Source organism: Lampetra planeri, chromosome 81 (assembly GCF_965212315.1).
Source record: "Lampetra planeri chromosome 81, kcLamPlan1.2.h2, whole genome shotgun sequence".
Taxonomy (NCBI): Eukaryota; Metazoa; Chordata; class Hyperoartia; order Petromyzontiformes; family Petromyzontidae; genus Lampetra; species Lampetra planeri.
In genome coordinates, this window is record NC_136185.1 from 1326625 (window position 1) to 1352940 (window position 26316).

General features: G+C 44.2%; 1 protein-coding gene across 1 annotated transcript in view; it reads left to right on the forward strand.

Annotated features, from left to right (window-relative positions):
- The first annotated feature begins 558 nt into the window (after positions 1-558).
- LOC144738296 (uncharacterized) overlaps positions 559-26316 on the forward strand; it is a 29267-nt gene continuing 3509 nt past the window's right edge. The window contains 3 exon segments of the mRNA XM_078621302.1: positions 559-1132; positions 15312-15786; positions 16150-16162. Of these exon segments, the coding sequence (XP_078477428.1) occupies positions 559-1132; positions 15312-15786; positions 16150-16162 (1062 nt within the window).

Consider the following 26316-nt stretch of genomic DNA (forward strand, 5'->3'; position numbering starts at 1 on the left):
CGTATTAATGTTTAATTACAATGGAAATATTAGCTAAGCTATGTTGCTATATATGCGAATTGTTAATGTAAAAATTAACAATTGAATGCAAAGTCCATGATAATCCAAGACGAGAACAAAGGATTTGAATGCTAGAGGGAGTTATAAGGGGCTTAAAATCAGACCTCAAGACCATTTCGAGAGGGATTTCGCTGAGGAAAGACGCTTGACTCTTCGCTCTGAAGATTACCCTTCTCCTGCGAGACCCAGCCTGGTGAGCACGATTGCGTGGCGACTGGGAGAGTTCGATCTCTTCAGACGGGTTACAGGGACATTGACACACCGTGCATCAACAAGTAAGTGCCTTCGTGAGTGGATAAACTAGTAATCGCGTGTGTAGTTCAACTTAGGTGGCGTTACTGTCTCGGTTAGACTTTAGTGAGAGTTTGCTTGTGTGGATTTTATTTAGACATTCACGCAGCATAACTCTCAACAACACCCACGACTGTTACTCTGCTCTGAAGAATCAGTCACATGGAGCAGATAAACTCTCCACAGCGCCACGCACACACGGACGAGATGACATTCAAGTGCTCTGTGTGTGGAAAGAAATTTGTACGTAAATCAAATCTTCACAGTCACCAGAAGACACACACGGGCGAGAAGCCGTTCGATTGCTCTGCATGTGGGAAGGCATTTGCACGGAAATCAGATCTGAACACTCACCAGAAAACACACATGGGCGAGAAGCCATTCAAATGCTTTGTGTGTGGGAAGGCATTTTCACAGAAATCAACACTTAACAGACACCAGAAGACACACACGGACGAGAAGCCATTCAATTGCTCTGTGTGTGGGAAGGCATTTTCACGGAAAACAATTCTATGCAATCACCAGAAAACACACACAGGTGAGAAGCCGTTCAATTGCTCTGTGTGTGGGAAGGCATTTGCACGGTCAGCACATCTTCACAGTCACCAGAAAACACACACGGGCGAGAAGCCATTCAAGTGCTCTGTGTGTGGGAAGACATTTTCACAGAAATCAAATCTTAACACTCACCAGAAAACACACACGGGCGAGAAGCCATTCAAGTGCTCTGTTTGTTTGAAGGCATTTGCACAGACATCACATCTTCACAGGCACCAGAAGACACACTCGGGTGAAAAGCGAATCAATTGCTCTCCGAGGGAGAGGACATATTCACGGTCAACACCCCGAAACAAGCATAAGAAGATCCGCAATGATAGGGAAGTGAAATCAAAAGGTTTAATGCAAAGGGCAGCAATGAGTCCTGAAAAAAGTGCATCTGTCGATCATATACAGGTGGATCCTGAGAGATGCCTAAATGTAGTGGATGTCATTTGTCCTGACAACAATTCCTTTTTTGACCTCATGCAGTTGGATCCTGAGAGGTTGCTGGATGTCATGAGCCCTGACAACAATTCCTCTTTCGACCCCATGCAGGTGGATACTGAGAGATGGCTGCTGGAATGGCTGGAGAGTCAAAGTTTTGAGTACTTCTGTTAACTCTTGAAGTCCTGGAATATGCATGTTTGTGTCTCTGTTAGATCAGTTAATAAGGTACGAAATATTATTTTCGTGATTTCCAGTACCCCAAGCTAGAGTGATGTTGTGAATGCTCTATAATGTGTTCAGATGAAAGCCTTCCTTTTAAGTTCCAGAAGTGTTCACTTATTTCAGGATGACAACAATGTTATACTTCTATAGATGCGTTGCTTCGTCTGGTGGTTGTATAATCGGGTCTGGTAAATGTGTGGTGTTTATGGTAGAAGGTGCCATGTCATCTTCTCACAGCTAATTGCGTGTTAAAGTTTATTCTAGACTTCGTCACGTTAAGGTGGTGCTTTGTAGTCCTATCGGACTACTTGTTGATGTGTTGTGAAGCGCAGTGGTTGTGTGGTGGTTCAATTTCTAATTTTACTCTCGTGGTTAAGTGGTAGTGTTGAGCTAAAGTTGGAGAAATACTGTGATCACAACTTTGCTCATTATTTTAAACATGTTCTTTATATTTTTATCATTGTGTAATAAATAAAATAACTTAAAATAATAGGTTTCAGAGAGTGCGTGGATTGCACGTTCGTTGTTCTTGTGTTTGATGGCTTGGACTTCTGGACGAATGGCTTCAGTCGAAAAGGACGTCAATGGGGAAATCGACGTTCACGTGTTAGATTTTCAGAATATGTTTTAACTGTTGAATTCCTATTGGGAAATAATTTGCCTAGTTCCTTCCTGTTTGAGCAAGCGTATTAATAAAAAATTCAAATACGAGTATTAACGTGAATTTTCTTGCAGATTAATAAAGACCTGAATTGTTTTTAAAGATGACTGATCGTACGTTATTTCAACCATACCCTTCATTAAAAATACACTGACGAGTAGACATACACATACAAGTGTGCTTATAAACACGACTGTCTATACAGCGGTGTGCATTCACACACGAGTGTGCATGTGTTTCTACGAGTTTTAACTTTAATTTTCTTGTAGAGCAATAAAGTCCTGACATGTTAAAGATGACTACTCGTCCCTTATTGAAGAAGGGAAATAATAAAATAATAAAAATTCACATTTATAAAATAATTTTATCGTGTTTTATTTGTATTAAATAAAAAAATAATAATTAAAAATTTACTCAATTTAATTACTTTATACAATTATTATTTTATTATTTCCCTTCTACGTGACTTTACCGAAAGAACCAAGAAGATGAAGAAGAAAATAAAACATAATACAATAATTGTATTATGTTTATTTTAATTATTTTATTATTTCCCTTCTTCGTGACTTTACCGAAAGAACCAAGAAGGTTAATTTACTTGCAGAACAATAAAGACCTGACATGTTAAAGATGACTAATCGTCCCTTATTGCTACAATCTTCATAGCGAACACGTGTGGAGGCGAGTTTCAGGTGAAGCATCTCCAGCACACAAGTTGACCCTCACCTGGCAGCATCGTGGCTGTCCGCTGATCACACTCATGACGTCACACTCATGACGTCACACGCACGAGCTGTAGGGGCGGGGCTCTGTCCGCTCAGTGGCGCTGTTTTCATTAATTTAGCACCACGAGCGGGGAGTCTCATCCCTGTAGTTCCCTGTTGTGGTGCCGCATTCATCACCACGTTGCCCCTCAATTCTTTGTACAAAACACACACCCACACACGAGTGGGCATAGCAGTGTATATACATAGACGAATGTGCATACATATACACACGAGTGTGCATATACATGGGTGTACATACAGATATGCAACGCAGTGTACATAAACACACGAGTGTACATACAAAGCATTGCTCGTCAACTAGGATTGCGTTCCACTGCGAACACGCACGTTTGTTCCTACATACATATGCACACAAATGCATGTACATGCACACACGAGTGCTCGTCTTGTTGTAGTGTTTCCTTTGTTATGGTTCATGGTATACGCAGGCGTACAAAATGTGCACTTCACACCTACGCGCCCTTTGCCCATTGATCGTGATGATGATGATGAATAACATGTTACGTGATCTAACAGAGAAACGAATGCTTACAATTGGAACAATAAATTTACTCAACGAGTTTTGATTAGGATGGTGCGGTTAAATAGCTATTCCAATCCATTGAGATTGCACATTCAGCAAATTATATTGCGACCACAATGCGATCCTTATAATTATAGTGCAATTCTAATCCCGCACCCCCAGTTCGCATATCCGTCCCTAGTTTAGAAATTAAATATATGCATACATATGCATACATCTGAGTATAGTTGGATAATAATGTAGGAGGACATAGAAGGAATCTAACTCGACTTATATGCATCTTCGGGGAATGCATGAGCAACCACCACTCCTCGACTCCTGTTGATTGCGAGGTGAGCCCACGGTAGCCTGGCGCTTACAGCTTTCTACACCTTACGCCACGCTCCCACGTCCCCTTGATTCGTTTGTTTTTCTCTGAAGAAGAGCCCCCTGTTGTTTGGCATTCCCCTGCCACGAGTAAAGTTCTGTAAAAAGAATCCGCTACTTCATCCGCGGTGACGGACGGTAACGCTGTGGTGGATGTGAGCAATGCCCTGGAGGGAAGGCTCGTAGTCACCACAGAGGCCCACGAGGTCTCTGGACGTGTGCGAGGCGCTGGTAACCTCTCCATATTCAATAAAATTACCATAAAAAACACGTCCAAAATATTAAACACATACACTCGATTTAAAGCTTTCGTGACTGCAGGGATTCATCTTCTTGGTTCTTTCGGTAAAGTCACGTAGAATGTAAACAATAAAAATAATAAAATAAAACATTATGTTATTTTATTATGTTTTATTTTATTATTTTTATTGTTTCCATTCTACGTGACTTTACCGAAAGAACCAAGAAGACACATACACTCGAGTTTAACACGTCGGATTTCGGGACCAATATCATCCATAATAGAGGTTTTGGGATTAGATCTCGGAAGTATATGAATGTGTCGTTAAAATTATACATTAGATAAATGCATACTCACAAAGGGAAGCGTACTTCAACAGGGATTACCATTGGTAGGGCTATTTTAATAAACACAATAGACAGGAAGGACACGTTCAAAGGGCTCGCATAATGCACACGCATAATGTACGTGGCCTCAGTAATCCCCTCCCCCCCCCACCCCCACATTGTGCAAGAGCGCAGCTGCGTGGTCAACACATCTACGCTTCTATATAATTTAGTTTGTTTAGTTTTAAACCGGTCTCCTATCTCTTAACATTGCCCCATAGACTTCCTATGGGAACCGGTTCCCTATCTCTTAACATTGCCCCATAGACTTCGTATGGGAACCGGTTACCTATCTCTTAACATGGCCCCATAGACTTCCTATGGGAACCGGTTCCCTATCTCTTAACATTGCCCCATAGACTTCGTATGGGAACCGGTTCCCTATCTCTTAACATTGCCCCATAGACTTCCTATGGGAACCGGTCCCCTATCTCTTAACATTGCTCCAAAGACTTTCTATGGGAACCGGTTCCCTATCTCTTAACATTGCCCCATAGACTTCCTATGGGAACCGGTTCTCTATCTCTTAACATTGCCCCATAGACTTACTATGGGAACCGGTTCCCTATCTCTTAACATTGCCCCATAGACTTCCAATGGGAACCGGTTCCCTATCTCTTAACATTGCCCCATAGACTTCCTATGGGAACCGGTTCCCTATCTCTTAACATTGCCCGTAGACTTCCTATGGGAACCGGTTCCCTATCTCTTAACATTGCCCCATAGACTTTTTATGGGAACCGGTCCCCTAACAAAACAGTAAGACTTCACAAATCTGTCTGTCGCCTGATGAAGCTAGTTGTAATTACTGGCGAAAAGTCGTACTCAGATTGTGAATGTTGTGGCTTGGCTCTCCAACACACCGGTTAGTGCTGTACTAGTGACGCATTTCCACGTTCTGTTTACGTGACAACCCTTACTAGTTGGCTGTGTAGGGTGGTGGCGGGTTTCAACGACACATTTATATATTTACGCGATCTAACCCAAAAACCTCTAATATGGACATTTTAAAAAGAAACATGCTTACAAGCTTTAACATTCAGATGATTATTCAAAGTTTATTAAATAAATAATGATATAACACAATCGTTGTCTAGAAGCACCCCGCTCAACACGAGTGTCCGTAAATATATTTAGAAAACAACGTCAGTACAGTATAAATTTGCACCTCTTAGTTCAAATCACAATTTTAATACTTCAGTCTGCATTTCCCTGGTAACGCCTTTGAACATGCAGCAGTTTGCAGCACATTGCAGGGTGAATATTAGAAAATTAACGCGAATTATGCGGTGAGATGAATATGCGTATTCAGGATTAAGCTCAATAGAAAAGATTCCACAAGTAATGACTAATCCCATATCTGCATTTCCCATACATATGCTAAATTCCTCTTGATATGCAAACTCTTAGAACCTCCGAGTTCAACCAGCCTACACAACAAAGGCTCATTCCTAACAGCGTGTTTCAGCCGCATCGAACCTCACAATAATAATATCCTCCCACCCTCAACCAGCATATATACAAGGACTGTTTTCTTAGAATTTCTCTTACTTGATACAGCTATCGTGCTGTGACGGTTCCACCTGAAGACGGAAGCTTGTGTTGCCTCCGAAACGTCGTGAGAATTATTTTATTATGTTTTATTTATTTTATTTTATTATTTCCCTTCTACGTGACTTTACCGAAAGAACCAAGAAGATAGAGCAGCTCTGTTGCTAGATATGCAGATTGTAATTTCCAAAAATAACAATTGAATGTAAAGTTCATGAAATGCAACGTCGGAGAACTTCATCTTTCATCAATGCAACATCATTCCAAACGACCCCACCATTCGTGTGCTGGTGTCATTGACCCAATTCGATTGATACCTGTGACTTTAAGCTTTACACACCTTACGCCACGCTCCCACGCCCCCTTCATTCGTTTTTAAATCCTTTATATTAAGTTCACTTGCTTGCTTGCGCGCTTACGACCGTGCAAATCTTTCGGTCGTTTTTTAACCCACTTCCCGAGATCCAATCGAGCTGACATTTTGCACACAGACTCGTTGTGCGTGACAATGTATTTCTTGAACAAAATATTTCCAAAATTTTACACTTTTTAGGGGAATTTTTTTTTATATTTATTTACCAATTGCTTAATGGTGGTAGGCAATCATCTGACCCATATGTGGCAGCCATCTCAAGCCAGAGGACGAGAGGACTCTAGACGCCACGCATATAATGGATTTATAGTGAAAAACTTTGTTTTTACGGGTTAATTTTTTTGTTTCTCAGAAGGAGGCACTCCCTGTTGTTTGCCAATCCCCTGCCACGAGTAAAGTTTTGAAAAAACAACCCCCTTCCTTCATTGACGGTGTCGGACGGTAACGCTGTGGTGGATGTGAGCAATGTCCCGGAGGGAAGGCTCGTAGCCACCACAGTGGCCCACGAGGTCTTTGGACGGGTGCGAGGGGCTGGTAACCCCTCAATAGTCAATGCAATTACCAAAAAAACTCGTCACAAAATTTAAACACGTGCAAAATATTGAACACATACACACTGCTGTATATACACACCGAAAGTAGTATGTTACAGACTAAAAGGTGATTGTTTTTGTTGCGTTTCTTTATTATGAAGCTAAACCATTCAGATGATTATTCAAAGTTTCACAGGTTAAACTGACGATATAAATCTTAGATGCCCCACAACACTGAAGTACGTTATACTTTTGAAAAAATACGCATTCAATTCTAATTCCCTCTGTTTCGACTCCAAACGATTGGAATCATTAATAATATTTTAAATGGTTGCCCCATGTTTAATGAGTGTAGTGAAGAAATTAGTTTAGTTTTTTTCATTCCATTTGTTTGCATTTGCTACGGCACACTGGTTGAGATTATTCTTCCCATTTATGAAATTTCTCTAGAATAATTTACATTTTCTTCATGAACTTCCTTGCATGCAATTGTTATTCTCGGAAGTAACTCTCCTCATATCTAACAAACCTAATCTCATGTGGCCATTGTGCTCAAGCCTAAGTTGAATTTTGCATTTCACTGCATAATTGTTCGAATGCTTTTGAATACGGATGGGCATCTCCTTGCATAATCATGTGCATGTTGTTAGTTTGCACATTAACAATGGCCTGTAAACGTCTATCAATGTATCGGCCTTAACTGTGAAATAACGCCTAAGATATCACAATGTTGATCGATATATACTTTAACTAAGAGGTGCATGCTTCATAGCGTGTTGACGTGGTTTTATAACTATGTTTAAGGACACTTGTTGATGAGGGTGTGTCTAGACAACGAAGGTGAATTGTTATATTCGCTCAATTAAAATGGTTGCAATTGCCGTGGATACCCATCTGGATGGTATAGTTTGTAAGCGTTGTTTATTATAATGTAACGCAACTATTATCACATTTCAGTCTATAGCAGAAAGTCCCGTGTGTTGTAACGCTGCTGTGTATGTACAGTGCTGTGTGCACTCATGTGTCTATATATTTTCCACGTGTTTTCACGCAACAGTCGGGAGACCTCGTTGGCCGCTGTGATGGCTATGAGCCTTCCCTCTAGGACATTGCTCACATTTACCGCAGTATGTATCGATATGGAAAACAGACATGACAACTGCGGGCCGCGGGATTTGAATTGCATTATAATTACTAGTATCACATTGTGGTCGTATTAAAATCACACTATCCACTGCTGGATCTGCCCTTTCAATGGATTCATATATATGTAGTGGTGGTATTGACGTGCGCCGACTGTGACAGTGATGGATCACGGGGCGGCGCGGGGTGCGGGGTTGGGCACGCGTTGTGGGCGTGGTGTGGACGCGCGCGCCGGGAGTGACAGATGACGGGGCGGCGCGGCGTGAGTGGTGAGGCACGATGAGATGTGGGAAAAGAGGATCGTAGCCAGCGCCCGGCGATTGGTCGAATAAGTGGGTGCTCGCAGCCACGTCCGCAGGTGGGGTATAAAGGGGGACGCGCGAGAGCACTCGGGGAGAGTTACCCAGTTGAAGACCCGAAGACGGAGCTGAAGACCTAGTGCCACGAGACCCCTAGTCCCGCCGTCCTTGTGGGGACCGGGGCCCTGTGTGGCTCGGAGGCGAGGCTGTGGGACCCGGGGTCCGACGCCCCCGTGGGTCGGGCTGGGGACCCACAGTCGAGACGGATACCCCGGGCAGGGAGTGTCCCGAGTAGCTCAGGGGCGTTAGTCGCCGAGTAGCTAAGTGGATGTTGGTCATCCGAGTAGCTCAGTGGCGTTTGTCGCCGAGTAGCTAAGTGGGTGTTTGTCACCCGAGATACAAAGTAGGTGTTAGTCACCTGTGAACGAGTTTGATAAAATAAAGAGTGTGTTACCCGTGAAGTCGTCTCCCGCCGAGTTACTACATTACATATACACAGTATGATTATTTGACGTTAACGTATTGATTTTTTAACTGTTGAATTCCTGAAAGCTTCCAGCTGTAAGTAGCAGCTCGGCAAGACTGTGGGGTTAGAGCGGGGATATAAACGCGGCGCTTTTGGTTCGTGCCCACTTTTCCAGGCTCCACTTTATCGCCGCCACTATTTTATTTTTTATCAGCCAAAACTTCAGGCATGAGTTGTACTAATCACATACCTGCATTTCCCATATCCCCTCCCTTTGATGCTGCTAATCCTGCATAATGCACGGGCATAAGTAGTACTAATCACATACCTGCATTTCCCATAGCCCCTCCCTTTGATGCTGCTAATCCTGCATAATGCACGGGCATAAGTAGTACTAATCACATACCTGGATTTCCCATAAATATGCTAAATTCCTCTTGATATGCAAATTAGTTTGTCAAGGCGCCCTTCCCCCCCCCCCCCCCTTCCAACCCAGCTTATATAAATGCTCCAAGCACGTTTGCTGTTTCAACAAGACGCTGTCGCCTCGACAGACCTGGTTATCACCTGAGGACGGCTACTTGCGTTGTGGCCGAAACGTCGTGAGAATTGTTTTATTATGCTTTATTTTTATTATTTTATTACTTCCCTTCTACGTGACTTTACCAAAAGAACCAAGAAGAAGAAGAAAAAACTTCAGGCATTTCAAGAGGGTGTGGTTTGTTTTGAATAGTTTAGATCACCCACCCTGCGTGTCTCTGGGACCACCCGATACGCTCGCGATCCACCGCAGGATGACCCCTTCATCCCGACATTCACACCTGAGCCTCCGCGTTCCCGAACACTCGCACACACTGAAGGCACTTGTCGCCTTACATGGCGTCTGCCACCGACTGTTGGGCCACATTCCCTGGTGTTGGCCGTGAGCATGAATTTAACGTGACCGAGAATTGAGCTGTGCGCTAACCACTACACTACCTCTACACACACGCGAGTGTGCATGCACAGCAATATTAACGTCAATAGTGTTTTGCAGATTAATAAAAATCTAATTTTTTAAAGTTATCTAAGCGTTCGTTAACTGTACAATGCTTACAACAAACACGTGTACACACACACACGAGTCAAAGTCAAGTGTACTTACACAGCAGTGTAAATACACACACGCTTACAAGCGATGCCATTTAGATTATCATTAAAAGTGTATGACAAAAATACTTCAGTCTGCATTTCCCTGGTAACGCCTTTGAACTGGCAGAAGTTTGCAGCACATTGCAGGGTGAATATTAGCAAATTAACACGAATTTTGCGGTGACATGAATATACGTATTCAGGATTAAGCTCAATAGCCAGATTACATAAGCTAATAGCTAGATATGCAGATTGTAAATTCAAAAAATAACAATTGAATGTAAAGTTCATGAAATGCAACGTCGGAGAACTTAATCTTTCATCAATGCAACATCATTCCAAACGACCCCACCATTCGTGTGCTGGTGTCATTGACCCAATTCGATTGATACCTGTGACTTACAGCTTTCCACACCTTACGCCACGCTCCCACGCCCCCTTCATTCGTTTTTTTGTTTATCAGAAGGAGGCACTCCCTGTTGTTTATCAATCCCCTGCCAGGAGTAAAGTTTTGACAAAACAACCCCCTTCCTTCATTGACGGTGTCGGACGGTGACGCTGTGGTGGATGTGAGCAATGTCCCGGAGGGAAGGCTCGTAGCCACCACAGTGGCCCAACGAGGTCTTTGGACGGGTGCGAGGGGCTGGTAACCCCTCAATAGTCAATGCAATTAGCAAAAAAACTCGTCGAAAATTTTAAATACGTGCAAAATATTGAACACATACACACTGGTGTATATACACACCGAAGGTCGTATGTTACAGACTAGAAGATGACGATTGTTTTTTTTTGCGTAACGTTATTATAAACCACGCTTACAAGCTAAACCATTCAGATGATTATTCAAAGTTTATGACAGAAATTATAACAAAACACACTCGTTTGCTAAAAGCGCCATGCTCAACACGAGTGTCCTTAAATATGTTTATTAAACAGGTTCAGAACAGTATTAACTTGCACCTATTAGTCCAAGATGGGGCCGGCTAGTTTTTTTTAGGCTAGTCCCGTGTGTGTTTGTTGTGTGAGGTGTCTTGATAGCAGTCGTTCTCCACTGTAGTCCTGGCATCTGCTGCTCAGATTTCTTCCACAGCTGTGGTCCCAGTGGCACCGTCTCTCTGGGGAACCATGTGGTGTGTGTGTGTGTGACGTGTATCACGGGGTGTGTGCCTGGGATGTGTCACGGGGTGGGTGGGTAGTCTGGTGATAGTGGTCATGGTTGGCAGCGATCCACGACCACAACAACCACCCCTACTGTGTGGTGGACATGCCACCACAAAGCAGCACGCGGCGGAGGAGTGAGGTGATCGCTCTCGCCACGCGAGCAAGGCCCCCTCGCTTCCTCTTCTTTCCCTGCATCAACAACAACAACAACAACCGCCATTCGCCACTAAGTGGCGGTGACTCCACCACGACGCTTGTGCCAGGCCAAGTGCACCTTGAGGCTACCATGTGAAGTGCCGAACGCCCGCTGGCAGGAGGTCACGGGGCAGACCCAGCAGGTGCCACGGGTCGACTGACCGAGATGACCGAGATGACTGGCTGATGCACCACCTGTGCCCCCTACTGTACCAACTTGCTGTGCTTTGGCCACCCGGCGCTCCGCTCATTGTTGTGAGCGTCGCTCCTCCTCCCTCCGTTGTTGTTGGAGGGCGACTGCCTCCAACTGCCCAGTAGCGTCCTTCACGAGCCTGCATCACCACCTCCACCACCTGCACCTCCTCCTTTGTCTCGTCCTCCATCTCTACCTCTTCGTCGTCCACCACCATCTTTTCTCCCTTCTCTGTGTTCTCCATTCTATCCTCCTGTTCCTCCTCAACCTCCTCGTCCTCCACCACCTCCACCTTCTCCTCCTCTTGTTCCTCCTCAACCTCCTCGTCCTCCACCACCTCCACCTTCTCCTCTTCTTGTTCCAACTCTGTCTTCTTCTCCATCTTCTCTGCTTGGAAGTCCTCTTCTCCAAAGCTTGGAGCAATCGGGCCCTGCACTGGAGTGGTGGTGGTGATGGTGGTGGTGGCAGCGGTGGTGGCGGTGGCAGTGGTTACTGCGGTGATGGTGGCGGCGGTGATGGTGGTGGCGGTGGTGGTGGTGGCGGTGATGGTGGTGGTGGCGGCAGTGGCGGTGGCGGCGGTGATGGTGGCGGTGGTGGTAGCGGTGGCGGTGGTGGTGGCAGCTGTGGTGGTGGTGGCAGGGGTGTTGGTGGAGGTGCCGGCGGTAGTGGTGGTGGTGATGGTAGCGGTGGTGATGGTGCCGTCGGTAGTGGTGGTGGTGGCGGCGGTAGTGGTGGCGGCGGTGGCGGTGGTGGCGGTGATGGTGGCGGCGGTGGTGGCGGTGGTTTCGGTGGCGGCTGTGGTGGTGATGGTAGTGGCGGCAGTGGTGGTAGTGGAGGTGCCGGCGGTAGCGGTGGTGATGATGGTAGCAATGCTGGCGAGGCGCTGCTCCTGCACGAGGCGCTTCTCCTCCTCGACGCGTTTCACGTTGGCGAGACACTTCTCCTCCTCTTGCTCCAGACGCTTCTCCTCAGCACACTTCATCTCGCGATGATGCGTCTCCAAGCTAGATTGATGTTTCGGCCACAACGCAAGCAGCCGTATTCAGGTGGAGAACAGGTCTGTCAAGTAGTCATTCAGACTCTGTCTACTTGACAGACCTATTCTCCACCTGAAGATGGCTGCTTGCGTTGTGGCCGAAAATTCGTGAAAATTATTTCATTATGTTTTATTTTTATTATTTTATTACTTCACTTCTACGTGACTTTACCAAAAGAACCAAGAAGATTGATCCCTGCAGTCACGAAAGCTTTAAATCGAAATAGAGTGATGTTGTGAATGCTCTATAATGTGTTCAGATGAACGTATTCCTTTTAAGTTCCAGAAGTGTTCACTTATTTCAGGATGACAACAATGTTATACTTCTATAGATGCGTTGCTTCGTCTGGTGGTTGTATCATCGGGACTGGTAAATGTGTGGTGTTTATGGTCATCTTCTCACAGCTAATTGCGTGTTGAAGTTTATTCTAGACGTCGTCACGTTAAGGTGGTGCTTTGTAGTCCTATCGGACTACTTGTTGATGTGTTGTGAAGCGCAGTGGTTGTGTGGTGGTTCAATTTATAATTGTACTCTCGTGGTTAAGTGGTTTTGTTTAGCTAAAGTTGGAGAAATACTGTGATCACAACTTTGCTCTATATTTTAAACATGTTCTTGAATTTTTTTATCATTGTGTAATAAATAAATAACTTAATAATAGGTTTCAGAGTGTGCCTGGATTGCACGTTCGTTGTTCTTGTGTTTGATGGCTTGGACTTCTGGACGAATGGCTTCAGTCGAAAAGGATGTCAATGGGGAAATCGACGTTTACGTGTTAGATTTTAAGAATATGTTTTAACTGTAGAAAATTGGGAAATAATTTGCCCAGTTCCTTCCTGTTTGAGCAAGCGTATTAATAAATATTTCGATACGACTGTTAACGTGAATTTTCTTGCAGATTAATAAAGACCTGAATTGTTTTTAAAGATGACTGATCGTACGTTATTTCAACCATATCCTTTCTTTAAAAAACACGGACGAGTAGACATACACACACAAGTGTGCTTATAAACACGACTGTCTATACAGCGGTGTGCATTCACACACGAGTGTGCATGTGTTTCTACGAGTTTTAACTTTAATTTTCTTGCAGAACAATGAAAACCTGACATGTTAAAGATGACTAATCGTCCCTTATTGCTGCAATGTTCATAGCGAACACGTGTGTAGGCGAGTTTCAGGTGAAGCATCTCCAGCACACAAGTTGACCCTCACCCGCCAGCATCGTGGCTGTCCGCTGATCACACTCATGACGTCACACTCATGACGTCACACGCACGAGCTGTAGGGGCGGGGCTCTGTCCGCTCAGTGGCGCTGTTTTCATTAATTTAGCACCACGAGCGGGGAGTCTCATCCCTGTAGTTCCCTGTTGTGGTGCCGCATTCATCACCACGTTGCCCCTCAATTATTTGTACGACACAATATGAAAATAAGTTGTCTGTTCCACTACACATACTTACACGGGTACACACATACACACTCCCTTGTACACACACCCACACACGAGTGGACATACACAGTGCTGTAGGAAAATGCACGAATGTGCATACACACCGCTTTGTACATACACACACGGGTGCACATGCATACACGAGTGCGTACACCCATTTGTGCATCTATACATACAACACATATGTATAGATGCACAAATGAGTGTAAATGCATCGGGGTATAGATACATGCACAGTGTAATTGCACACAGCAATGTAAATAAACACATGTGCACGTATACAGCAGTGTGCATGCTCAGGGATTGCGTTCCAATACACACACAAATGTGCGAGCACGTACTATTGTACATACATACACACGTGTACAGACCCACACGTGTCCATGAACGAGTGTAAATACAACAACAACCGCCATTCGCCACTAAGTGGCGGTGACGTCACCACGACGCTTGTGCCAGGCCAAGTGCACCTTGAGGCCACGTGAAGTGTCGAACGCCAGACGGCAGGAGGTCACGGGGCAGACCCAGCAGGTGCCACGGGTCGACTGACCGAAATGACCGAGATGACTGGCTGATGCACCATCTGTGTCCCATACTGTACCAACTTGTTGTGCTTTAGCCACCCGGCGCTCCGCTCGTTGTTGTGAGCGTCGCTCCTCCGCCCTCCGTTGTTGTTGGAGGGCGACTGCCTCCAACTGCCCAGTAGCGTCCTTCACGAGCCTGCATCACCACCTCCACCACCTGCACCTCCTCCACCTCCTCCTTTGTCTCGTCCTCCATCTCTTCCGTCGTGAGAATTATTTTATTATGTTTTATTTGTATTATTTTATTACTTCCCTTCTACGTGACTTTACCGAAAGAACCATGAAGATGAATCACTGCAGTTTAGAGGACATTGTCGGGTGAATATTAGCAAATTCACAGGAAGCACGGAATTATGCATGGAGATGTATGTAATTATTCAAACAGAAGTGTACAATTACGCAGTAAGATGTACATACGTATTAAGGTTAAAATACAATGCATCAACAAGTAAGTGTCTTCGTTAGTGGATACAACTGGTAGTCGCGTGTAGCCCGACTTACGAGACGTTACTGTGTGTCGGTTAGACGTTAGTGAGAGTTTGCTTTTTGGCGATTTGAGCCAGACATCCACGCAGCTTAAAGGGTGCCTTTGACTCTCAACAACACACGCGACTGTTACTCTGCTCTGAAGAATCAGTCACATGGAGCAGATACTCTCTCCACAGCGCCACGCACACACGGGCCAGAAGCCGTTCAATTGCTCTGTGTGTGGGAAGGAATTTTCACGAAAATCACATCTTGATACTCACCAGATGACACACACGGGTGAGAAGCCATTCAAGTGCTCTGTTTGTGGGAAGGCATTTGCAAGGAAAACAATTCTACACAATCACCAGAAGACACACACGGGCGAGAAGCCGTTCAATTGCTCTGTTTGTGAGAAGGCATTTGCACAGAAATCAACTCTCAACAGTCACCAGAAAACACACACAGGCGAGAAGCCGTTCAAGTGCTCTGTGTGTGGGAAGACATTTTCACAGAAATCAAATCTTAACACTCACCAGAAAACACACACGGGCGAGAAGCCATTCAAGTGCTCTGTTTGTTTGAAGGCATTTGCACAGACATCACATCTTCACAGGCACCAGAAGACACACTCGGGTGAAAAGCGAATCAATTGCTCTCCGAGGGAGAGGACATATTCACGGTCATCACCCCGAAACAAGCATCAGAAGATCCGCAATGATAGGAAAGTGAAATCAAAAGGTGTAATGCAAAGGGCAGCAATGAGTCCTGAAAAAAGTGCATCTGTCGATCATATACAGGTGGATCCTGAGAGATGCCTAGATGTAGTGGATGTCATGAGTCCTGACAACAATTCCTTTTTTGACCTCATGCAGTTGGATCCTGAGAGGTTGCTGGATGTAATGAGCCCTGACGACAATTCCTCTTTCGACCCCATGCAGGTGGATACTGAGAGATGGCTGCTGGAATGGCTGGAGAGTCAAAGTTTTGAGTACTTCTGTTAACTCTTGAAGTCCTGGAATATGCATGTTTGTGTCTCTGTTAGATCAGTTAATAAGGTACGAAATATTATTTTCGTGATTTCCAGTACCCCAAGCTAGAGTGATGTTGTGAATGCTCTATAATGTGTTCAGATGAAAGCCTTCCTTTTAAGTTCCAGAAGTGTTCACTTATTTCAGGATGACAACAATGTTATACTTCTATAGATGCGTTGCTTCGTCTGGTGGTTGTATAATCGGGACTGGTAAATGTGTGGTGTTTATGGTAGAAGGTGCCATGTCATCTTCTCACAGCTAATTGCGTGTTAAAGTTTATTCTAGACTTCGTCACGTTAAGGTGGTGCTTTGTAGTCCTATCGGACTACTTGTTGATGTGTTGTGAAGCGCAGTGGTTGTGTGGTGGTTCAATTTCTAATTTTACTCTCGTGGTTAAGTGGTAGTGTTGAGCTAAAGTTGGAGAAATACTGTGATCACAACTTTGCTCAATATTTTAAACATGTTCTTTATATTTTTATCATTGTGTAATAAATAAAATAACTTAAAATAATAGGTTTCAGAGAGTGCGTGGATTGCACGTTCGTTGTTCTTGTGTTTGATGGCTTGGACTTCTGGACGAATGGCTTCAGTCGAAAAGGACGTCAATGGGGAAATCGACGTTCACGTGTTAGATTTTCAGAATATGTTTTAACTGTTGAATTCCTATTGGGAAATAATTTGCCTAGTTCCTTCCTGTTTGAGCAAGCGTATTAATAAAAATTTCAAATACGAGTATTAACGTGAATTTTCTTGCAGATTAATGAAGACCTGAATTGTTTTTAAAGATGACTGATCGTACGTTATTTCAACCATACCCTTCATTAAAAATACACTGACGAGTAGACATACACATACAAGTGTGCTTATAAACACGACTGTCTACACAGCGGTGTGCATTCACACACGAGTGTGCATGTGTTTCTACGAAATAATAAAATAATAAAAATTCACATTTATAAAATAATTGTATCGTGTTTTATTTGTATTAAATAATAAAATAATAATTACAAATTTACTCAATTTAATTACTTTATACAATTATTATTTTATTATTTCCCTTCTACGTGACTTTACCGAAAGAACCAAGAAGATGAAGAAGAAAATAAAACATAATACAATAATTGTATTATGTTTATTTTAATTGTTTTATTATTTCCCTTCTTCGTGACTTTACCGAAAGAACCAAGAAGGTTAATTTACTTGCAGAACAATAAAGACCTGACATGTTAAAGATGACTAATCGTCCCTTATTGCTACAATCTTCATAGCGAACACGGGTGGAGGCGAGTTTCAGGTGAAGCATCTCCAGCACACAAGTTGACCCTCACCTGGCAGCATCGTGGCTGTCCGCTGATCACACTCGTGACGTCACACTCATGACGTCACACGCACGAGCTGTAGGGGCGGGGCTCTGTCCGCTCAGTGGCGCTGTTTTCATTAATTTAGCACCACGAGCGGGGAGTCTCATCCCTGTAGTTCCCTGTTGTGGTGCCGCATTCATCACCACGTTGCCCCTCAATTCTTTGTACAAAACACACACCCACACACGAGTGGGCATAGCAGTGTATATACATAGACGAATGTGCATACATATACACACGAGTGTGCATATACATGGGTGTACATACAGATATGCAACGCAGTGTACATAAACACACGAGTGTACATACAAAGCATTGCTCGTCAACTAGGATTGCGTTCCACTGCGAACACGCACGTTTGTTCCTACATACATATGCACACAAATGCATGTACATGCACACACGAGTGCTCGTCTTGTTGTAGTGTTTCCTTTGTTATGGTTCATGGTATACGCAGGCGTACAAAATGTGCACTTCACACCTACGCGCCCTTTGCCCATTGATCGTGATGATGATGATGAATAACATGTTACGTGATCTAACAGAGAAACGAATGCTTACAATTGGAACAATAAATTTACTCAACGAGTTTTGATTAGGATGGTGCGGTTAAATAGCTATTCCAATCCATTGAGATTGCACATTCAGCAAATTATATTGCGACCACAATGCGATCCTTATAATTATAGTGCAATTCTAATCCCGCACCCCCAGTTCGCATATCCGTCCCTAGTTTAGAAATTAAATATATGCATACATATGCATACATCTGAGTATAGTTGGATAATAATGTAGGAGGACATAGAAGGAATCTAACTCGACTTATATGCATCTTCGGTGGATGCATGAGCAACCACCACTCCTCGACTCCTGTTGATTGCGAGGTGAGCCCACGGTAGCCTGGCGCTTACAGCTTTCTACACCTTACGCCACGCTCCCACGTCCCCTTGATTCGTTTGTTTTTCTCTGAAGAAGAGCCCCCTCTTGTTTGGCATTCCCCTGCCACGAGTAAAGTTCTGTAAAAAGAATCCGCTACTTCATCCGCGGTGACGGACGGTAACGCTGTGGTGGATGTGAGCAATGCCCTGGAGGGAAGGCTCGTAGCCACCACAGAGGCCCACGAGGTCTCTGGACGTGTGCGAGGCGCTGGTAACCTCTCCATATTCAATAAAATTACCATAAAAAACACGTCCAAAATATTAAACACATACACTCGATTTTAAGCTTTCGTGACTGCAGGGATTCATCTTCTTGGTTCTTTCGGTAAAGTCACGTAGAATGTAAACAATAAAAATTATAAAATAAAACATTATATTATTTTATTATGTTTTATTTTATTATTTTTATTGTTTCCATTCTACGTGACTTCACCGAAAGAACCAAGAAGACACATACACTCGAGTTTAACACGTCGGATTTCGGGACCAATATCATCCATAATAGAGGTTTTGGGGTTAGATAGCCGAAGTATATGAATGTGTCGTTAAAATAATACATTAAATTAATGCATACTCACAAAGGGAAGCGTACTTCAACAGGGATTACCATTGGTAGGGCGATTTTAATAAACACAATAGACAGGAAGGACACGTTCAAAGGGGTCGCATAATGCACACGCATAATGTACGTGGCCTCAGTAATCCCCTCCCCCCCCACCCCCACATTGTGCAAGAGCGCAGCTGCGTGGTCAACACATCTACGCTTCTATATAATTTAGTTTGTTCAGTTTTAAACCGGTCTCCTATCTCTTAACATTGCCCCATAGACTTCCTATGGGAACCGGTTCCCTATCTCTTAACATTGTCCCATAGACTTCATATGGGAACCGGTTCCCTATCTCTTAACATTGCCCCATAGACTTCCTATGGGAACCAGTTCCCTATCTCTTAACATTGCTCCATAGACTTTCTATGGGAACCGGTTCCCTATCTCTTAACATTGTCCCATAGACTTTGTATGGGAACCGGTTCCCTATCTCTTAACATTGCCCCATAGACTTCCTATGGGAACCGGTCCCCTATCTCTTAACATTGCCCCATAGACTTCCTATGGGAACCGGTTCCCTAACAAAACAGTAAGACTTCACAAATCTGTCTGTCGCCTGATGAAGCTAGTTGTAATTACTGGCGAAACGTCGTACTCAGATTGTAAATGTTGTGGCTTGGCTCTTCAACACACCGGTTAGTGCTGTACTAGTGACGCATTTCCACGTTCTGTTTACGTGACAACCCTTACTAGTTGGCTGTGTAGGGTGGTGGCGGGTTTCAACGACACATTTACATATTTACACGATCTTACCCAAAAACCTCTAATATGGACATTTAAAAAAACCATGCATACAAGCTTTGACATTCAGATGATTATTCAAAGTTTATTAAATAAATTATGATATAACACAATCGTTTTCTAGAAGCACCCCGCTCAACACGAGTGTCCTTAAATATACAGTATTTAGAAAACAACGTCAGTACAGTATAAATTTGCACCTCTTAGTTCAAATCACAATTGTAATACTGCATTTCCCTGGTAACGCCTTTGAACTGGCAGCAGTTTGCAGCACATTGCAGGGTGAATATTAGCAAATTAACGCGAATTATGCGGTGAGATGAATATACTTATTCAGGATTAAGCTCAATAGAAAAGATTCCACAAGTAATGACTAATCCCATATCTGCATTTCCCATAAATATGCTAAATTCCTCTTGATATGCAAACTCCTAGAACCTCCGAGTTCAACCAGCCTACACAACAAAGGCTCATTCCTAACAGCGTGTTTCAGCCGCATCGAACCTCACAATAATAATATCGTTCCAAACTCTACCAGTATATATACAAGGACTGTTTTCTTGAAATTTCTCTCACTTGATACAGCAATCGTGCTGTGACGGTTCCACCTGAAGACGGAAGCTTGTGTTGCCTCCGAAACGTCGTGATAATTATTTTATAATGTTTTATTTTTATTATTTTTATTTTTATTATTTTATTATTTCCCTTCTACGAGACTTTACCGAAAGAACCAAGAAGATGAATCCCTGCAGTCACGAAAGCTTTAAATCGAAATGTATTTTTATTATTTTATTATTTCCCTTTTACGTGACTTTACCGAAAGAACCAAGAAGATAGAGAAGCTCTGTTGCTAGATATGCAGATTGTAAATTCCAAAAATAACAATTGAATGTAAAGTTAATAAATTGCAAAGTCGAGAACGTCATCTTTCATCAATGCAACATCATTCCAAACGACCCCACCATTCGTGTGCTGGTGTCATTGACCCAATTCGATTGATACCTGTGACTTACAGCTTTCCACACCTTACGCCACGCTCCCACGCCCCCTTCATTCGTGTTTTGTTTATTAGAAGGAGGCACTCCCTGTTTTTTTCCAATCCCCTGCCACGAGTAAAGTTTTTCAAAAACAACCCCCTTCCTTCATTGACGGTGTTGGACGGTGACGCTGTGGTGGATGTGAGCAATGTCCCGGAGAAAAGGCTCGTAGCCACCACAGTGGCCCACGAGGTCTTTGGACGGGTGCGAGGGGCTGGTAACCCCTCAATAGTCAATGCAATTAGCAAAAAAACTCGTCGCAAATTTTAAACACGTGCAAAATATTGAACACATGCATACTGGTGTATATGTAGTGGTGGTGTTGACGTGCGCCGACTGTGACAGTGATGGATCACGGGGCGGCACGGGGTGCGGGGTTGGGCACGCGTTGTGGGCGTGGTATGGACGCGCGCGCCGGGAGTGACAGATGACGGGGCGGCGCGGCGTGGGTGGTGAGGCACGCTGAGATGTGGGAAAACAGGATCGTAGCCAGCGCCCAGTGATTGGTCGAATAGGATGGGTGCTCGCAGCGACGTCCGCAGGTGGGGTAAAAAAGGGGGACGCGCGAGAGCACTCGAGGAGAGTTATCCAGTTGAAGACCGAAGACGGAGTTGAAGACCTAGTGCCCCGAGACCCCTAGTCCCGCCGTCCTTGTAGGGACCGGGGCCCTGTGTGGCTCGGAGGCGAGACTGTGGGACCCGTGGTCCGACGCCCACCTGGGTCGGGCTGGGGACCCGCAGTCAAGACGGACACCCCGGGCAGGGAGTGTCCAGAGTAGCTCAGTGGGCGTTAGTCGCCAGAGTAGCTAAGTGGGTGTTGGTCACCCGAGTAGCTCAGTGGGCGTTAGTCGCCAGAGTAGCTAAGTGGGTGTTGGTCACCCGAGTAGCTCAGTGGGCGTTAGTCGCCAGGGTAGCTAAGTGGGTGTTGGTCACCCGAGTAGCTCAGGGGCGTTAGTCGCCGAGTAGCTAAGTGGGTGTTTGTCACCCGAGTAGCTCAGTGGGCGTTAGTCGCCAGAATAGCTCAGTGGGCGTTAGTCGCCAGGGTAGCTAAGAGGGCGTTAGTCGCCAGGGTAGCTAAGAGGGTGTTAGTCACCCGAGTAGCTCAGTGGGCGTTAGTCGCCAGAATAGCTCAATGGGCGTTAGTCGCCAGGGTAGCTAAGAGGGCGTTAGTCGCCAGGGTAGCTAAGAGAGTGTTAGTCACCCGAGTAGCTCAGTGGGCGTTAGTCGCCAGAATAGCTCAGTGGGCGTTAGTCGCCAGGGTAGCTAAGAGGGCGTTAGTCGCCAGGGTAGCTAAGAGGGTGTTAGTCACCGAGTAGCTAAGTGGGTGTTAGTCACCCGGGTAACCAAGTGGGTGTTAGTCACCCGAGTAACGAAGTGGGTGTTAGTCACCCGAGATACTAAGTGGGTGTTAGTCACCTGTGAACGAGTTTGGTAAAATAAAGAGTGTGTTACCCGTGAAGTCGTCTCCCGCCGAGTTACTACATTACATATATACATAGACGAATGTGCATACATATACACCTGAATGTGCATATACAGGGGTGTACATACAGATATGCAACGCAGTGTACATAAACACACGAGTGTACATACAAAGCATTGTACGTCAACTAGGATTGCGTTCCACTGCGAACACGCACGTTTGTTCCTACATACATATGCACACAAATACATGTACATGCACACACGAGTGCTCGTCTTGTTGTAGTGTTTCCTTTGTTATGGTTTATGGTATACGCAGAAGTACAAAATGTGCACTGCACACCTACGCGCCCTTTGCCCATTGATCGTGATGATGATGATGATGAATAACATGTTACGTGATCTAACAGAGAAACGAATGCTTACAATTGGAACAATAAATATACTCAACGAGTTTTGATTAGGATGGTGCGGTTAAATAGCTATTCCAATCCATTGAGATTGCACATTCAGCAAATTATAATGCGATCCTAATAATTATAGTGCAATTCTAATCCCGCACCCCCAGTTCGCATATCCGTCCCTAGTTTCGAAAATAAATATCTGCATACATATGCATACATCTGAGTATAGTTGGATTATAATGTAGGAGGACATAGAAGGAATCTAACTCGACTTATATGCATCTTCGTTGGATGCATGAGCAACCACCACTCCTCGACTCCTGTTGATTGCGAGGTGAGCCCACGGTAGCCTGGCGCTTACAGCTTTCTACACCTTACGCCACGCTCCCACGTCCCTTTGATTCGTTTGTTTTTCTCTGAAGAAGAGCCCCCTGTTGTTTGGCATTCCCCTGCCACGAGTAAAGTTCTGTAAAAAGAATCCGCTACTTCATCCGCGGTGACGGACGGTAACGCTGTGGTGGATGTGAGCAATGTCCTGGAGGGAAGGCTCGTAGCCACCACAGAGGCCCACGAGGTCTCTGGACGTGTGCGAGGCGCTGGTAACCTCTCCATATTCAATAAAATTACCATAAAAACACGTCCAAAATATTAAACACATACACTCGATTTAAAGCTTTCGTGACTGCAGGGATTCATCTTCTTGGTTCTTTCGGTAAAGTCACGTAGAATGTAAACAATAAAAATAATAAAATAAAACATTATGTTATTTTATTATGTTTTATTTTATTATTTTTATTGTTTCCATTCTACGTGACTTCACCGAAAGAACCAAGAAGACACATACACTCGAGTTTAACACGTCGGATTTCGGGACCAATATCATCCATAATAGAGGTTTTGGGGTTAGATAGCCGAAGTATATGAATGTGTCGTTAAAATTATACATTAGATAAATGCATACTCACAAAGGGAAGCGTACTTCAACAGGGATTACCATTGGTAGGGCGATTTTAATAAACACAATAGACAGGAAGGACACGTTCAAAGGGCTCGCATAATGCACACGCATAATGTACGTTGCCTCAGTAATACGCCCCCCCCCACCCCCACATTGTGCAAGAGCGCAGCTGCGTGGTCAACACATCTACGCTTCTATATGATTGAGTTTGTTTAGTTTTAAACCGGTCCCCTATCTCTTAACATTGCCCCATAGACTTCCTATGGGAACCGGTTCCCTATCTTTTAACATTGCCCCTTAGACTTTCTATGGGAACCGGTTCCCTATCTCTCAACATTGCCCCATAGACTTCCTATGGGAACCGGTTCCCTATCTCTTAACATTGCCCCATAGACTTTCTATGGGAACCGGTTCCCTATCTCTTAACATTGTCCGATAGACTTCCTATGGGAACCGGTTCCCTATCTCTCAACATTACCCAATAGACTTCCTATGGGAACCGGTTCCCTATCTCTTAACATTGCCCCATATACTTCCTATGGGAACCGGTCCCCCATCTCTTAACATTGCCCCATAGACTTCCTATGGGAACCGGTTCCCTATCTCTTAACATTGCCCCATAGACTTCGTATGGGAACCGGTTCCCTATCTCTTAACATTGCCCCATAGACTTCCTATGGGAACCGGTTCCCTATCTCTTAACATTGCCCCATAGACTTCCTATGGGAACCGGTTCCCTATCTCTTAACATTGCCCCATAGACTTCGTATGGGAACCGGTTCCCTATCTCTTAACATTTCCCCATAGACTTCTTATGGGAACCGGTTCCCTATCTCTTAACATTGCCCCATAGACTTCCTATGGGAACCGGTTCCCTAACAAAACAGTAAGACTTCACAAATCTGTCTGTCGCCTGATGAAGCTAGTTGTAATTACTGGCGAAACGTCGTACTCAGATTGTAAATGTTGTGGCTTGGCTCTCCAACACACCGGTTAGTGCTGTACTAGTGACGCATTTCCACGTTCTGTTTACGTGACAACCCTTACTAGTTGGCTGTGTAGGGTGGTGGCGGGTTTCAACGACACATTTATATATTTACGCGATCTTACCCAAAAACCTCTAATATGGACATTTAAAAAAACCATGCTTACAAGCTTTAACATTCAGACGATTATTCAAAGTTTGCTAAATAAATTATGATATAACACAATCGTTTTCTAGAAGCACCCCGCTCAACACGAGTGTCCTTAAATATACAGTATTTAGAAAACAACGTCAGTACAGTATAAATTTGCACCTCTTAGTTCAAATCACAATTTTAATACTTCAGTCTGCATTTCCCTGGTAACGCCTTTGAACTGGCAGCAGTTTGCAGCACATTGCAGGGTGAATATTAGCAAATCAACGCGAATTATGCGGTGAGATGAATGGACGTATTCAGGATTAGGCTCAATAGCCAGATTCCACAAGTAATGACTAATCCCATATCTGCATTTCCCATAAATATGCTAAATTCCTCTTGATATGCAAACTCTTGGAACCTCCGAGTTCAACCAGCCTACACAACAAAGGCTCATTCCTCACAGCGTGTTTCAGCCGCATCGAACCTCACAATAATAATATCGTCCCAAACTCTACCAGTATATATACAAGGACTGTTTTCTTGAAATTTCTCTTACTTCTACGAGACTTTACCGAAAGAACCAAGAAGATGAATCCCTGCAGTCACGAAAGCTTTAAATCGAAATGTATTTTTATTATTTTATTATTTCCCTTTTACGTGACTTTACCGAAAGAACCAAGAAGATAGAGAAGCTCTGTTGCTAGATATGCAGATTGTAAATTCCAAAAATAACAATTGAATGTAAAGTTCATGAAATGCAACGTCGAGAACTTCATCTTTCATCAATGCAACATCATTCCAAACGACCCCACCATTCGTGTGCTGGTGTCATTGACCCAATTCGATTGATACCTGTGACTTACAGCTTTCCACACCTTACGCCACGCTCCCACGCCCCCTTCATTCGTTTTTTGTTTTTCAGAAGGAGGCACTCCCTGTTGTTCGTCAATCCCCTGCCACGAGTAAAGTTTTGCAAAAACAACCCCCTTCCTTCATTGACGGTGTTGGACGGTAACGCTGTGGTGGATGTGAGCAATGTCCCGGAGGGAAGGCTCGTAGCCACCACAGTGGCCCACGAGGTCTTTGGACGGGTGCGAGGGGCTGGTAACCCCTCAATACTCAATGCAATTACCAAAAAAACTTGTCACAAATTTTAAACACGTGCAAAATATTGAACACATACACACTGGTGTATATACACACCGAAGGTCGTATGTTACAGACTAAAAGGTGACGATTGTTTTTTTGCGTAACGTTATTATAAACCACGCTTTCAAGCTAAACCATTCAGATGATTATTCAAAGTTTATGACAGAAATTATAACAAAACACACTCGTTTGCTAAAAGCACCATGCTCAACACGAGTGTCCTTAAATATGTTTATTAAACAGGTTCAGAACAGTATTAACTTGCACCTATTAGTCCAAGATGGGGCCGGCTATTTTTTTTTTGGCTAGTCCCGTGTGTGTTTGTTGTGTGAGGTGTCTTGATAGCAGTCGTTCTCCACTGTAGTCCTGGCATCTTCTGCTCAGATTCCTTCCACAGCTGTGGTCCCAGTGGCACCGTTTCTCCGGGGGGGAACCATG